Source organism: Gadus morhua, chromosome 20, assembly GCF_902167405.1.
Source record: "Gadus morhua chromosome 20, gadMor3.0, whole genome shotgun sequence".
NCBI lineage: Eukaryota > Metazoa > Chordata > Actinopteri > Gadiformes > Gadidae > Gadus > Gadus morhua.
In genome coordinates this window covers 7,812,856-7,829,625 of record NC_044067.1, presented here as the reverse complement: position 1 = coordinate 7,829,625, position 16,770 = coordinate 7,812,856, and the positions used below count along the sequence as shown (strand labels likewise).

Below are 16,770 nucleotides of genomic sequence, written 5' to 3'. Positions count from 1 at the left end.
CCCATCCCGTGACCTACACAACACCCCTCAAACCCCGGGCCCGCCCCCTCTCTGACGGCTGTGAGGGCAGGCCTCATAAGTCCAGACGCACCTGAAGATCCTCAGCTCAACGAGCGCCGCCTCAATCAACTAGAGTAGTTTAAATAGACCACAGTGCTTGAAGTAGCCTAGTTCATTCTCATTATATGGCTTCCGTTCGGCTATGGATCGGCTTTAACTGATGGACTTCACATTACACAAATAGAACAGGTGAGTTAGGCTTTTTATATCATTGGTGGTTAACAATGAGACGTCAGTGATGTTGCAGAAGGCTACATCTTATTTAAATGAATTAAAATGTTCAGAACATTTAGTCAAATTAACTTTTTGAATTGCTTAAACTATTTTTAAAGTAGCCTATCGAACATTAGCCTATCCAGCCTTCCACTTAGGATACTGTGATAGTTAAAATGTATACTTGATGAATAATGGGTCCTGGAAAGATCGGTTGGTTCCTAAATCCAAATCATCAAGGACACTTTCCATGACGACCATCAACTGGTGGCCAATCGGATCTGTAGCGCACATGTGCAGCTTATTTGTGGGCATATGACCTGTTGGGGTAGGCTTATCCATCTAAAATTACGTTTTTAAAGGATCGCGACATCCGATGGCCAGTATACATTGTGGTCCATAATTGTCATGGGACCAAGACCAGTGGGGCAGAGTGCCTTTCTCATCGGATATGTCCCTGGTCCATACGCATGCCAACCTTATCTCAGCCGACTGGTTACTTAGTTTCTACAGGAGACAACTAACTTTTAAATCCAGGAGAGAGAGAAAAGGCCTTTTGTGGCAATAGTTTGATCAGCTTTTAACTTCTGGCCTTGCTCTGCCTCATACTGAGCAGGTGTATCGACATGCCGCTAATGAACGGTGACGCACTGGATTGGCGGTGACGTCACTCTGTGTTTAACGAGCAAAAAATGTGACTTCATTTTTAAAAGGAGCTTCAAGTATCTCAGTCGAAGAACCTTGCTATATAACTGAGTAGTTCAATGCAACCATTTCACCTACTCACCTTAGCATAAAATAATATTGGGAGCAGCAATTTTGCCTTGAGGTAGTAGTGAGCATTTGCATGAAAAAGTGTGCAAAGCCATATTTACAGTGTGTGCAAAAGATGTCTGTATAGTACAGTAGTGTCTGCAAACGTGTAGTTCTCTACAACTGCTTGCAGAACACAAATTAGCTCATTTTTATTGCCCTTCGGGTGGCTTTTTTTTATGTTTGGGGGCAGGTGCCTCCCCTGTGGACACGAAACTAGTCAGCGGACCATGTTTAGAGTCTAAACTTCCCCTTCTCTCTCTCCCCCCCCTCAGACGGTGTGAGTTCCCGTGGTAACCGTAGTCATGACTTGGGGCGCGCTGTACGCCCAGTTGGGCGGAGTCAACAAGCACTCCACCAGCCTGGGGAAGATCTGGCTGTCGGTGCTCTTCATCTTCCGCATCACCATCCTCGTCCTGGCGGCCGAGAGCGTGTGGGGCGACGAGCAGTCGGACTTCACGTGCAACACGCAGCAGCCGGGCTGCAAGAACGTCTGCTACGACCACTTCTTCCCCGTGTCCCACATCCGCCTGTGGTGCCTGCAGCTGATCTTCGTGTCCACGCCGGCGCTGCTTGTGGCCATGCACGTGGCCTACCGTAACCGGGGCGACAAGCGCACCATGCTGCGGTCCAACGGCGGGGAGAAGACCACGGACCTGGAGCTCGAGGGGCTGAAGCGCCGGAGGCTGCCCATCACGGGGTCCCTGTGGTGGACCTACACCTGCAGCCTGTTCTTCCGGCTGATCTTCGAGGGCGGGTTCATGTACGCCCTGTACTTCCTGTACGGCGGCTTCCAGATGCCGCGGCTGGTCAAGTGCGAGCAGTGGCCGTGCCCCAACAAGGTGGACTGCTTCATCTCGCGGCCCACGGAGAAGACGGTGTTCACCATCTTCATGGTGTCGTCGTCCACCCTCTGCATGGTGCTGAACGTGGCGGAGCTGGCCTACCTGGTGGCCAAGGCGCTGTTGCGCTGCTCCAACCGTGCGGCCCGCAGGAAGATGCCCTACGTCCACCACGACGGCGGGGCGGCGAGAGACCTGGCCCTGATGGAGAACAAGAAGAACGACCTCATGATGTCGCCCTGCATGGACTCGGGCAACAAGACCGCCTGATGGAGGGGTGGGGCTAGGCATGGGGGGGGGGGACATGACAGTCTCAAGAGTGTTGGACTCCATAAAGAAACGAGACATGAAGTATTGAGGCGTGGAGAAGCAAGATGGAAGTTGTGAGCAAACAGTGGTCGCCTTTGACTCATCCACTGGTATTCTGTAGAGAATTAGCCAAGCAAAGTAGACTATAGTGTTGTACTTTTTATATCACTTTTGTAGATTTTTACACCCAAGACTGATCGTGTTCATGATTTATTTTGTATTGTTTTAAGTAATTGTGGAAGATTGTCGCTTGTAAGATTTGAGGGGCGCTTTTTTTTAGCATGAACAAGAACTGATCCACAGCGACACCTTGTGGTGTACGGGCGCCCATGCAATGCCACGTCTATACACGCTGTTGTGTGGTTTAAGGAAATAGAGGATTAATTAAGCGTTGGGGGGGGGGGCGGCGAATAGAGAATCAAGGGCCTCGGTTAACTATTCTATTGGTTTATTTTTATGTATGGCACAAAATGTTTTAATGTTGTGTATTTTTAAGCGAGACAGTTTCAAGGTTTACCAAAAGTGTATTTTTAATCCTGCAGATTTATCCCTGTAATTTTTTTCTCGTAGGCTCCCGAGAGTCACTCCGTGCCCATGGTTTACGAGGGAAGGTTTAAACGAGACGCTGCCATTGTGCTGCAGGAAATTCATGTAGTAACATTGACCACGTGACCGACCGAGGGTCTCTTGTAGGGGGAGTCTGTATCACTTTTCAGATTGATCTTTATTTAGCCTGCTCGACTGAACCTGGAGGGGGGACTTCCTTGTCTGCTCAACGTGGGGAAGAACAATGCGTCTCTTCAGAGAAGGGGTCATACAAATTTGAGATCTGAGGAGAATGGCCTTCACCGGAAGTGTCTAGAGCTCAGACTGATCCAGCGTAGTTTACCCAACAGGATGGTTTTAATGGCACAATGGTATGATTGAAAGTTGACTGCTATAATCACAAATATACGCACTAGGCCTCCAGCAATGGGTGCATTGTTTCCGTTATTTTAGCAGTTCGTTTTTTTTCTATTGTTAAACGTAAAATGTATATCACCTTGCCTTACTGCCATGAAAATGCTTTTCTATATGAAATGTGTCGTGTAGGCTACTTAATTGTTACATATGCACTATTACTTCTGTATATTAATAAACTGAAAGAACTGCAAAAGTTTGTCTTGATCTTTCTGTGCGTTGACATGGGATCTTCGAGTTTTTTCTAATGCTCCCAAATATTTGCTGCATAGTTGTTTCCTCGAGCCCCCAATACCCCTTTACCCCCGTCTGTGGGCTGCTGTATACCAGCTACCTGCCCGAAGCTTGTGGGCTAGACGATGTATGCTATTTATGTAATGCTTATTGTGAGTGGTTGGGTGTGCTGGAAATGTTTGGCTGTGTGCTGCGCTCTTTTTAACCTTATGACTTTTAATTTTAGCTCCAACCCTGTCCTCACTTCGCCTTTTGCCATTATTGACTTGTCTGGTTAAATAAAAGTTTGGATACAATTTCACAAACAAAAGCTTGCGGTTCGAATTTATTCGTAAAGTGTTAGTGGCTCCAACTTTCCTGTTCAGTTGCTGCAGTTATTCAGTCATTCCTAAACACACAAATTCCCTCTGCCCTCCCCTCCCTGTCCATCTCTCTCTCTCCGTCTGTCTCTCACGCGTGATGGAAGGTGACGGGGGGGCGTGGCGTGAGCGGTTATGACTTGGTGAATCCACTCATGCATGGTCACACAACGTGAGAGTCGCGATGGCTCGGAGCGGGAGGCAGCTGCGTTTTACCGAGCCTCGTGCCCGAACCTTACCCTCCCGACACTAGACACACCGCAGGCCGCGGGCGCGACTCCTCTGAACCGCGACGGACTTGACGCGTGAAGAAGTTGGTGCAAGACCCCCTCCCCCCTTCCCCCTCCCCCTCCTCGGCCGGCTACACCTGACAAGAGTTTGGTAAGGCCCCCCTCCAAACCCCACCCCTGGTCCCAGGCACCCCCTGTTGCCTGGGACACCCCTAAATATAGAACAATAACTGAAGAAAGGGATTTGATTTAATGGTGGGGTATCAAGTCTGGAACTGACAACTATTCAACATTGGAAGATGGGATTGTTTTTCAATACTCTATCGTATTAAGGCTCAGCCAGACTAACACGTATAGGAATGATACAGTTGGGTAATGTGTTGCTGTAATACTTGAATATGATTGAATGTTTAAATGCCAGTCGGACAAAGGGTGCCAGGGGTTCTTTTCATGGGGAGTGAGGGTCGAGCTCTCTCGGTATTGTCAGGGGAGGTATGCGTTTGTGAGTTGAACTTGACGATGTGTTCTATGCACTGTTTACTAGACCTTTTGTTAGGGGGTTGTTATAATGGTAAAAAATCATATTTACCATCTATACATTATAAATACAATAGTGGAAGATTTTTTTGGTTGAATATAGTAGTAGTGGTCGGTATGATAATGCTCAAACAAAGTTCAGTAGAAAATGGCTTATTTGATAGTAGGTGGTTCCAACAAAGTTGGAATAGAAGTCTTGGTTTATGTGTATCACTGTGCCATCAGTGATACATTTGTCCTCAAATATGCTAATTTATTAGGTAATTTGTTATATAGTTATTTAAAGTGATTAACTTTTTGATTAATAAGTAATGGTGTAAGCGATAATGTAGTTGACATACACTGACTTTAAAGAGCAGGTAAATATGAACTTGAAATAAGTGCAAAACAGTTGGCATATCGTAATCTTTTTTAAGCAGATGCACTTTATGTTTACATTATTGTAAATTATCTAAGGTAACTTTCTCTTAATACTCTTTTAAGTTGTCTTGCACAGACTTTTCAATAAGTAAATGTTTTTGCCATTCAAATCTCTTAATCTCCCTCTCTTTCAGGTGTCTACATATGGTGAACCCTAGTCGATGGATTTATTACCTCTAATAGAAGAAATACATAGTAAGCCTGTCTCTCTCTCTTACCTCTCTCTCTCCCCCCCCCCCCCCCCCCCCCCCTCTCTCTCTCTCTCTCTCTCTCTCTCTCTCTCTCTCTCTCTCTCTCTCTCTCTATGTCTGTGTGTTTCATGTGTGTGCTTCACTTCATTCTGTGCACGTGTATTCACTGGCTCATTCACGTGCACATCACTCTTTAAAACCAGAATCAAACGGCCCAGAGAACGACCTGCTGTCTGATGTCAAACTTCTTAATTTACCAGCAAGTTTCCATTTTGTATGTTTCTTTCTTTGCGATCAAAAAGGTATAATATAGCTTTCATATTACTAATATCTATATCAGTTTAATGCTAATGATAAAAATAAGTAATTGGAGCGACTACGTATCTTGTTAGAAAACATTGAAAGATTATCATAATCCCAAGATAATAGTAGTTTGATTTCTGTCTTAATTTATTGTATCGATTGGTTATTGGTTATTGTAATGCCAAAGCTGTATGATGCAACTTTGTTGCAACATTTAAATGTTTTGGCATGACAACAGGCCAGTTGACCGTGGTTACTGGATGGGTAAAGTGAATGAGGTATGCAAGTGTCTGATGTGTAAATGTGTGTGTATGTATATATGTGTAATTGTATGTGCCTGTCTGTGGCCTATTTGTGGTTGTGCCTCTGTGTGGATGTGTGTGTTTGTGTATGTCTGTGGGTGTTGGTCAGTGTGTGTGTGTGTGTGTGTGTGTTTGTGTGTTTGATTTTCAGTGCTATATTGTTGATCTCAGCACATGCCTGCAGAGCGGTGGAGCGGGCAGGTGAGAGAGAGCGAGTGAGGGTGAGAGACATAGACAGTGAGTGACCCCGGGCTCGCCCTACCACCTGCTCCATACAGTTAATCAGCCTCTCAATAGCGGCGGGCCGTGTGCATAGTGCTGCGCTGCCCGTTTGATTTGTTATGGATATGAACCCGGCTCAGCCTCGCATTCAACACTCAATCCCGCCCTAGCGTCGTCGGGCAAACCACATTTGGTTGTCTGGTAGAATCCGTTCCCCGTCCCTGTGTGTGTTGGCATGTTGAGTGTGTGTGGATAAACTCAGTTAAAAAGCCTGGTATGCCGTAGGTTTCTTTTGCCGTAGGTCTCTCTTTTTTGCCCATAGAGGACATTGGCAAAAATATAAACAACATTAGTTTACATTTACAAATGATACACTACATATCAGGGCCAGGAAAGGCCATGCTGGCATTTGTTTCCTACTCTGTTTTGTCCTTTGTTATTACAATAGTTAAGGAGAGTCACATCGATGTTCATTCGTACGACATCCTCTTGACTACAATCATAATCACCGACATAGAGTCCCAAGGCATACCGACGGCAGATATTTGAAAGAAAGACAATATACATTAAGCCGAGTGGGATAGCAATGTTGAATTTGTAACCACGTTGAGTGTTTTGGCGTGTTGAGCGTGTCAGTGTATTGAATGTGCGAGTGTATTGACTGCATGTGGTGTTCATTTTGCTTAGAATGTTTAGAGTGCTAGCGTTGGCATGTGCCTACTGAGTGTCTAGCTATTGAGTGTGTCACTGGCTCTAGAACCGATGTCTGAATCATTTGAGACATTTAACTTTCTCCCCTTTCTCCCTCTCCATCTCCCTCCTCTCCCCCTCACCCATATCATCTCCCCAAGGCTAGAGATCTTCAAGCATGGGCGACTGGAGCTTTCTGGGCCGGCTTCTTGAGAACGCGCAGGAGCACTCGACGGTGATCGGCAAGGTCTGGCTCACCGTCCTCTTCATCTTCCGCATCCTAGTGCTGGGTGCCGCAGCAGAGGAGGTGTGGGGCGACGAGCAGTCGGACTTCACCTGCAACACGCAGCAGCCCGGTTGCGAGAACGTCTGCTATGACCAGGCCTTCCCCATCTCCCACATCCGCTTCTGGGTGCTGCAGATCATCTTTGTGTCCACGCCCACGCTCATCTACCTGGGCCACGTGCTGCACATCGTGCGCATGGAGGAGAAGCGCAAGGAGAAGGAGGAGGAGCACCGCAAGGTCAGCGGGTTCCCCGATGACAAGGAGCTGCCGTACCGGAACGGGGGCGGCGGTAAAAAGGTGAAGCCGCCGATCAGAGACGAGCACGGCAAAATCCGCATCCGCGGGGCCTTGCTGCGTACCTACGTGTTCAACATCATCTTCAAGACTCTGTTTGAGGTGGGCTTCATCCTGGGCCAGTACTTCCTGTACGGCTTCTCGCTGCGGCCGCTCTACAAGTGCTCCCGTTGGCCGTGCCCCAACACGGTGGACTGCTTTATCTCCAGGCCCACGGAGAAGACTATCTTCATCATATTCATGCTTGTTGTGGCTTGTGTGTCGCTTTTACTCAACCTGCTGGAGATCTACCACCTGGGCTGGAAGAAGCTGAAGCAGGGCGTGTACCACCCCGACCACCTGCTGCGGGCCGCCGGCCAGCTGGCCACGCCGGAGGGCGTGGCCTCGCTAGGGGCCCCGGCTCTCCTCAACTACCCCCCCACCTACAGCCACATAACGGCCGGCATGGGGTCCCCCACCGACGCCGAGTTCAAGATGGAGGAGCTCCAGCGGGAGGAGGGGGCGCGGACGCCTCCCCCGACTCCCCCGGCCGCCCACTACTACATCAGCAGCAACAACAACCACCGTCTGGCCGCAGAGCAGAACTGGGCCAACCTGGCCACCGAGCAGCACACCCGCCAGATGAAGGCCACCTCCCCCACCCCCACGTCCTTCTCCTCCTCAAGCAGTGAAGCGGCCCCGCCCTGCTCAACTAGCCCCACCCCCTTAATGGCAACCCCGGGCAACGCTGCAGCCCCCGGTGATGTGGCGACCAGTGGCGACGGAGCCGGCCTGACCCCCGAGCCGGGCCAGCGGGAGGAAGAGGATGTCACCATGGCGACGGTGGAGATGCACCTGGAGGGGGTGTTCCCGGACCCCCGGCGTCTTAGCAGAGCCAGTAAGAGCAGCAGCATCCGCGCCCGGCACGATGACCTCGCCATCTGAAACCCCCTACACCCCCTCCACCCCCACCACCCCCCCCCCTCCCAACGCTCGCACCTCCAGAACCTTTCCATGGCCCATGACCCCAACCCGCAACCCCCCAATCCTGCAGACACACAGATACACATTTACGCACACACACACAAATATCCAGAAAAAAAACGGCAAACTGCTCTCAGAGCAAGGAGACCGGAGGGACAGGAAACAGGAAGTGGAAAAACCTGCAGTTAGGTGGATCTACATCCACAGTCCACAGCCACTGGTGAGTTGTAGACTAACTGTGAAGTCCTGGACTAAGTGAAGGACTCCGTGCTCACTCTGTGACTGGAATATCCCCACGGAAACGTTGGCAGAAGTAGTTTGATTTGATTGGCGGAGGACGAGCGGTTCTGTTTCTCATGGAGTTTGTTTAATATGCACACTGATCGACGGACATCTATACATCACATGGCTCCGTTATTGCCACCACAGGTTCAAACCACTGAAGCCTGCGGCACACACTGACACACCTCCAACCTTTACCTGGGTTTTCCCAACAATCCCCTTCATGGATGATAATTCATTGACTCAGAGTCAGAAGTCAAAGTGGGACTTTGGTTCAAGACCAGTGTGGAAATTACACTGGGAGTGGGTAGTACTTGCAATGGATATTCCCAGTTCCAGAAATAGCTGAAGAGCACAACTGACCCACGTATACAACCAAAGATGGAGGTCAAGGTCTTAGATCTAGACCTCCATGGGTATCACTGTACGTTATGATTATTATAAATGACAGGCGCTTTGGTGGAGGAAGTGGTTTTACTAGAAATGGTTGACAAATCCCGTTGCCAATGTTTTAAAAATCGTTCTGCATTTTCATCGTCAAGGGCCCCATAATGGCCCCTGTCGCCAAATAAAACGTACATGTGCCTTGCTTTTGTTCTGAAACCACTAGTTAGCGGTAGTGAACCAGGGTACAGCTAACACTCTTTATACTTTACTTTCCCAATGTTTCTGTCTAGGGATACTTGAACAAGATACTTGTAACTAGAAAACTAGAAACCATGTTTTACGCTTTATTTGCTTTCAGACGATGGCGACTGCTTTTCCAACAACCTCTGAGTTCCATGGATACAGCAAGACTTTCCCCCTCGTCTGCCTCACCCCTTCTTTTCTCTCACTCCTCATTACTTCATTCTCCTCATACTCTTCACCCCATCATTCTTCTCACCCTCTCATTCGCCTCATGCCCCATATAAGTAGCTTTCTTCAGTTGGTGTTCATTGTACACAATGAAAAACTTCTCCATATTTTGTTCTGCATTTGTGTTTTTTTGATTCTTAAAGTTTACATTTTAGTAGTTGATAAAGATTTGCACATTTAGGCTAAATAATGCTGTTCTTCGATGGTGATATTGGTATTGTTTTAGAGAGAATGGCACCATGCTGCCAGTCTCTACGATCCTTTAAGGACAATGGTCTTAAACCCAAAGCACAGTGGATCTTCACAATAAAAGACATTATTTAACAAATAAGAGAATGAAAAAATATGACGATATTTTTTTAAAAAGAAGAAAATTATTTTAATGTGAAAAGTACAAACATAAAAACATGTAAATTGTTTTTTTTATTTTTAACCTGACTGGTCTGAAACTAGCGGATTTAAAAGATCAAAAACAGAAACACAAGGAGAGCGAGAGAAGAAGAAAAAAAACTGCTTTTGTGATGTCACAGCTGGACGGGACTTCTGGTTGGACGGTCACGCCAGATGGTTCTCATGCAAGTATCCTTCCTAGAAAGGATGCATTCTGGGAATTTCTCTCTCTCTCTCCAACGATGAAATCACAACATGGAGCTACCTGTCCTGACTGTGACTCAAACAAGAGAAGTGCCTTGTGTATGAATGATTCGTTTGTAAGAACAAGTTGATGTAAATGTTCATTTACCTCAAATGTTTACAAAAATGTTACTAAATAAACTTTTTTTGTACCATATGGGTGTTTGTCACAGTTCCTTTATAACAACAGTGCCCTGGTGGCAGAGGTAATTATTGCAATTAGATAGTATTATTATGGGAAAGTGTACGAGGAAAGCTGTCTTACCTACTTCGTTAACAAGTTCCGAGAGACAAACACTTCCTTTTAGTTCCTTACAGTTTAATATTATACGGTAGTTATGATACGCCTCATTTTGCAAGAATATTCATGCATCTAAAGGCAACATGGCTGATAACCCAGTGGTGAGGGAGCAAGAATAATGTTGTGCGTTGTATTTCTACCACAGTGCTTCCAAAGGTCTCAGTGAGGTTCCTCAGAAGAAAGTATCAGCCTTGGGCTCCATCCCAAATCGTTTTCCTACATCTTCCTTCCCATTCACTCCATCTTTGAGGAGACGAGCCGTAGCAGTTAGTGGTCAAGTGGGAGGAAAGCCGCATTCTGGAAATGAGACAGCTGAGCTGCTTTAGCGCCATTTAAGGCAACATCGACTGTCTACATCTGACTGTCGATCACATCGTTCCGACCTGCTTTATGGCTAATGATGTAGTTGACAAACTTGCAAGGAACTTCTTGTGTTGGATAAATTGCTGTATCCTTTGTCTCAAGCCGCCTCTGCAGTCGTAGTAGTAAGTATTGCAGCACAACGGCGATTGAGGACGTCATCCAGAGTTTTAGGAAGCAGGAAGAATCGCTGTAGATGGACTATTTGAGCGCAGCCTTCGATTTTTCATCATTGATAGTGACTTTTTACATGAAAAATGAATGTCAGTGCCCTACTGACAAATAAAGTAGAATCGTATCATAATACAGTGATGTTGGAAGTTGGAATCTAAAAGATAAATGACAAAATGGTGATTTGGAAATATATAAAACTTGAGTTCATCATGTCAAGTTTAGCTAAACCCGTAATAGGCCATAATATGGCTGGTTATTATCATGTTTTCTGAGTCCTCGTGGGTTTAGTTTGTTGCGTTGTTTTGTCCTGTTTGCATCACGGCCGCGCTGTCATCGGGTTCCCACCTCGCCCCTCTTTGTACTATCTCTGACCTCTGACCCCAGCACCCAGAACCCATCCCTCCTTGGCCTCCACATTCCAACAGAATGTGGAATTCAGATGTGGGAATGTGACGTCGGGCAGCCTGAGAGGAATAAGGGGGGTCGGCTGGATTCACTTCATACGAGCACCCTGATACAATAAGCTTAAGATGGAGGTGTCAGAATCACACTTCAGGGGTAAACATCCGTCATAGAGCGGCTTCACGTTGTCCCTCACACCTGCCAACGATTAGCAACCGAAACACTTAACAAATGAAAAGCTAATTGGCTGGCCGTCAATAAAATTAAAATATATAGCATGCAGGCCGCTACGGGATTAACATGTGAAAAATATTTTGATATGAAATCACGAAATCAAACAAACAAAAAACATGAAAACAGACTTGTTTTCATGTTGTTTTCTGCCTTCAATCTGAAGGCAGTTGGATATCAGCATATCTAATGACCAAAGATCTATGAACTACAGATCTACTGGTCAATGATCTTTACTCCAAGTCTATTGACTATAGCTCTATGGACAACAGCTCTATTGACCATAGGTCTATGGACCTCTTCCACTACAGACCGGGACGGCCGCTTGGCCCCCCATGGACTGAGGAAGCAGCCACTGAAACGCCGTTTTACTCCCTGGACACCAGAGACTCGTAGCTCAGCACACACACAGCGAACTCATAGCTTGTTGGACCCCCAACAACAGCAGACTAAGCCCTGAAATAGTCGAACAACAAAGGGCCGTCTGTGACGCGGCTACACGCAGAGACTCCTAAAGAGCGTTCCTCTGAGACGGCCTTTCCGCCGTGTCCTACACACGGCGCTATTTATAGCCCATAATCACCTCACAACTTCGCACCTAGACCCCCCCCCCCACCGACCCCCGCAGCTCATTGTGTATTTCAGGACGCTGATACATTCGTCTGTCGAAGGCTTGACCGCTGCTTACCGCCAGATATTCCTCTCCTCTCTTTTCTCTTTCTCGTTCGTCGGAGAAGTTTCAATTGTTGTGGAATTTCCTAGCAAGGTGTGAAGCTAACACGTGTTATAAATACAAAGTTGAAAAGAGTATGTAAACCTTCACTAAATACTTGACTGAATGTAAAATACCCTTCATTAGTAATGTAGTATATTCTATTGTTAGTTGTACATGCTTCAGTACTATATCTGGTCTATTGTGTGGACTTTCATGAGGACAAGGCTCAACTTTCTGTTACGCTACAAACATCCCTCATATGTGCTGAATGTTATCAAAATCAAAGTATTGCTGTTGAAATTTGGATTTAATTTGAACATAATTGGATGACATAATGGATGTAATGTAATCATTACAATTTCTAGGTCTATTTCTGAATGTGGATGTTAAGAAGTATGGAGGCATATTAGATAATGTTATTGTAATACTACACTCATATGATAGTTGGTTACCCTGCAGGTCAGTGTAGTCATGTGGTTCAACTTTTTCCAGTTGAGAGTCATGAAGAGTGATAGAGAGAGGAACAGAGAGCGATAGGACGAGAGAAAGAGAGAGTAGGTTTATTGTATGAGCACATTGCATCAGCTCAGCAGTGACCCCTACAGACGCGGTTGGAGGCTGCAGGCTCTCAGTCTTATTACAGTAAACCTGTGGTGTCAGCACAATGAGAGTATAACAGAGAATAAAATAATGTACTTTTCTCTGTAACTCATTCTTAAACAATGAAGTCAATCTCTCAATGAAGGCTAAGAAAGTGATTATTTACCATGTAATTAATCGCATATATCTAATTTAACAGTTTGATCCCATTTCTGTCCCTTTAAAAGTGATGATGCAATTTCCTACTGTATTACTGTGAAAAAATATGAGGGGTTATTCAACTAACCACAAATACCTGATGTAGCAGGGCTTGACCTTGGCGTGACCCCCCCCCCAATCAGTCAATGAAGGCTGTCTGAGAAAGTGATTATTTACCATGTAATTAATCACGTATCCTATTTAACTAAAGAGTTTGATCCCATTGCTGTCACTTTAAAGGTAATGATGCAATTTCATACTGTATTACTGTCCATTTAACAGTAATACAGTAGGAAATTAACAATTTAAGCGGCTATTCAATTAACCACAAATACCTGATTTAACAAGGCATGACCCCTGTCATGGACACATGTCACGTCTACGGTGATAATTGTTATTTCTTGAAATCATAAAGTTCAAGCAATGCCTACCAAGTTCAATATTTGGTTGAGGACGTAACTTAGTAATAAAGATTGGCAGGGGTATGTTCAGGGAGGCTGGGGTGGCACATTACCCCCTCCCAATAATTTGAGTGGTCATCCCAAGTGCAACCCCAACTGAATCTGAATCTGGAAGTTGATAGGATACAGTTATGTTAAGCTAGTAGGCTAGCGATGGTTTGGTTTAGGGTAAGGAATGGGATCAGAATCAGAATAGCATTTATCACATCTCATTGTACACAAGAGTCAATTATTAGGCTTGGTTCCTCAACAGCCATACACTCAACATAGCAGCAACAATACAAGATAAAGTAATAAGATAGTCAAGATAAAAAGATGTACAAATAAGAATACCGACTCAGGGGTCCTGATGTTTGATTAACTTTCATCTTAAGCCATCCATGTTAAGCAACACAGAGAAGGAGAGGCAAGCTAGTGTATGCTTGTGTGCAGGAGAGTCTCAGACAAATCACTAATGGAGCACTTTGTTGAACCGACTAAGTCCACATTGTCCGTTACCTTAACCCGTCATCCTGTTCCCTTGCGCTCCATGACTTGGTTCCTACTTCCCTTGATGGCAACAACACAGGGAGAGAGGAATATATAATACTCTAGTACTTAATCTTAGATACATGAAGCTAATTTGTAGCTTGCAGGTCCTTACAGTTGCAAAGGTTTATGCAGATTTTCTAGCAAGACATATTGTTCCACTTTAACGGACGAGTTCTGCAGAGAAAAGTGAACAGAACCAATCACAAACTAACAACTTCCTGGTATAGCTCAGGTCAAAGGTCATGGTTTTGCCTTTCAAGTGAGGCGACCGGGAGGACCCCCCCCACCCCCTCTCTCTCTCTTTTTCTCTGATACCCTATAGCTCTTCAGATAAGGTCTGGCTTTCCTAAATTTAACCCTAATCCCCTTAACCCCCCTCCAAAAACAACCCACCATTCCAGTTAAGGTCAAGGTCAAAAACACACACACACACACACACACACACACACACACACACACACACACACACACACACACACACACACACACACACACACACACACACACACACACACACACACACACACACATACATATCAAGCTAGCCCAACATGCATGGTGGACAGGGCCCACCTGCTGTACATACAGGAAGTGAACTACAAATGAGACAGGAAGGGAACTACACACAACAGGAAATTAACTACACATGAAACAGCGGGAGATGACATGAGAAGTGAAACATATCCAGAATATGTAACACGAGGATGGTGAAGATATGAAAACATGTGTGAGCATGTTGAACCTCTAACATAATATCAGGTGATGTGTGAACCTTCGCATACCCTCATCTCCCCTCCCTTCGTCGGTCCAGAGGGGCGGGGGGGGGGGGGGGGGGGGGGTGGGGCATGTGTCAAAGCACGCAACATGAGAAATGCGGTTGTCATCCATTCCATACTCGGCTTGCAGCTGTACACCCCCCCCCCTCCCCCCCTCCCTCCCTCACCCCAGCCCGCTCTCTGCTCCCACTCCCCCCCCCCCCCCTCCTGTTGTTTTATCATTAAGCGGCGACATTAGTTCATATCATGTGATGGGCGGCAGGATCCCGGGTTCGCGCCGCGTTAATCGCCCCCCCTATAGAGGGCCCCGGGGCTGGGCCGGGCACGGCGGCACAGTGTGCTGAGACCAGCGCTTCCTTTATCCCCACAGACACAAGCAGGGATTCACCGCTAACAAAAAGACTAGCAGGCCTGAAGCATGTTGTTACGGACCGTCAGAGAGAGAGGGAGAGAGGGAGAGGGGGGGGGGGGGGGGGGAAGAGAGAGAGAGAGAGAGAGAGAGAGAGAGAGAGAGGGAGACAGAGAGAGAGAGAGGGAGAGAGAGAGAAAGAGGGACAGAGGGAGAGAGAGCGTGTGTATCAGAGTACGTGGGTGTGTGTGTGAGAGGGAGATAGAAAGAGAGAGGGTGCGTGAGGGGTTTCTGTGAGTTTGTGTGTTTGTGTGTGTCTGTTTGTGTGACAGTATGAAAGAGCAAAAAGTGTATAGGTGTGTGTGTGTGTGTGTGTGTGTGTGTGCATGCATACTTGTATAGCCATGTGAGAGTATTTGTGTGGGAAAAATGTGTGTGAGAGCATGTGTGTGTGTTTGTGTGCGAGCGTCCGTGTTGGTGTGTGTATATGAATGTGTATATGCGTGTGTGTGTCCAGAGCTAGAGGCTGTAAATCAATGGGACAAGTTATTGGAGTCTGGCCAACACACGGAGGACAGAAAGGAAAGAGCTTGCCTCTTCAAAAAACCACACAACCCTCCCGGACCCCTTCAACCCCCTCTCCCCCCACCCATACCTCCACTCTGTGACCCCCTTCGGACCACTGTCTCCTCTCAGCCTGGTACTGGGGCTTCCTTAAGGAGATAGTGAGCAGTCTCCTAACCCCTGTTACACACTTGGTGGTGTGTATGTGTGTGTTTCTGTGTGTGAGTGTTTGTTTGTGTGAACATGTGTGTGCGTGTGTGTGTTTGAACGTCCTCATCAGTCAGAGATGGGTCCTTTTCAGCTGTGGTCCTGATGCTGAGGATCAGTGGGTGTGCATGTTTATCGTCTTGGTAACGGGGATGGTCACAGGGATGACCTCAGCGGCCAGGAGAGAGGGGGAAGGGGAGGGGGGTTGCCGGCGTGAATACCGTGCATGTAGCGACACCCTTTGGGCAAAGGGACACATTGTTTATGTTCCAAATAGAAGCTCTTCTTAATGGTCGACTACTTCCCAGGTTGGTTTGTTAAAAACGTTGTGATGATAAAAACCCTCCGTCTGCTTGAGGATGAAAAACAAAGGCAATTTATAAAAAAAGACTGATATTCTGATCACTGAATCTATCCTGCATGGATAATGGTCACAGGTCAAAAGTACAGTGGAATGTTCAGCACTGCAGTTATTGATGATGCAGGCTTTTTTCAGATCATCGCTATGCCAACAGACACCGGATATGCGAGTCTATTGTACGATATGATACAAAATAAGCTTATCAAATTCATAACAATACAATTAGATAATTATACAACCATCATGCCACTATTTGAGAGATGAACGAAAGGAAAATTAAATACAAACAAAACGAAGTGTTTTTACTTATGTTACTGCTTTAATCAATATTAGGGACTAACATCGAGTAACAGCCCCCCCTCGTGTATCAGCCTTGGACGGGCTGAAATTGGAGCCATATGACATCATCCCTTGGTGCCATCAGGTCATTACTGATGTCACTGAACCTACCTGGAACCATGGTCATCTTATACATGGGGATGCTTGTTCGATCGTGTCACAGGAAACAGGATACCAGGCAGGGCAGGACAGGATTGTGC

The 16,770-nt window shown here is 46.4% G+C and overlaps 2 protein-coding genes across 3 annotated transcripts; both read left to right on the top strand.

Moving 5' to 3' along the window:
• Positions 1-72: 72 nt before the first annotated feature.
• Positions 73-3,393, top strand: gjb8 (gap junction protein beta 8). The gene is made up of 2 exons (XM_030343242.1): positions 73-249; positions 1,362-3,393. The coding sequence occupies exon 2, from the start codon at positions 1,392-1,394 to the stop codon at positions 2,196-2,198; it is 807 nt and encodes a 268-aa protein (XP_030199102.1). The 5' UTR covers positions 73-249; positions 1,362-1,391; the 3' UTR covers positions 2,199-3,393.
• A 485-nt stretch (positions 3,394-3,878) lies between these two features.
• On the top strand, positions 3,879-10,156 carry gja3 (gap junction protein, alpha 3). Of its 2 annotated transcripts, XR_003974222.1 has the most exons (4): positions 3,879-4,171; positions 5,112-5,172; positions 6,847-8,448; positions 9,256-10,156. XR_003974222.1 is itself a non-coding variant. In XM_030344249.1 (3 exons), the coding sequence occupies exon 3, from the start codon at positions 6,864-6,866 to the stop codon at positions 8,187-8,189; it is 1,326 nt and encodes a 441-aa protein (XP_030200109.1). In that variant the 5' UTR covers positions 3,879-4,171; positions 5,112-5,172; positions 6,847-6,863; the 3' UTR covers positions 8,190-10,156. The 2 variants fall into 2 exon arrangements, 1 of the variants encoding a protein (XP_030200109.1); XM_030344249.1 differs by having other exon boundaries at positions 6,847-10,156.
• Positions 10,157-16,770: the final 6,614 nt, after the last annotated feature.

Excerpts from the sequence above, each read along its gene's own strand:
- gjb8 (XM_030343242.1), top strand. The coding sequence starts at position 1,392 with ATGACTTGGGGCGCGCTGTACGCCCAGTTGGGCGGAGTCAACAAGCAC.
- gja3 (XM_030344249.1), top strand. The coding sequence starts at position 6,864 with ATGGGCGACTGGAGCTTTCTGGGCCGGCTTCTTGAGAACGCGCAGGAG.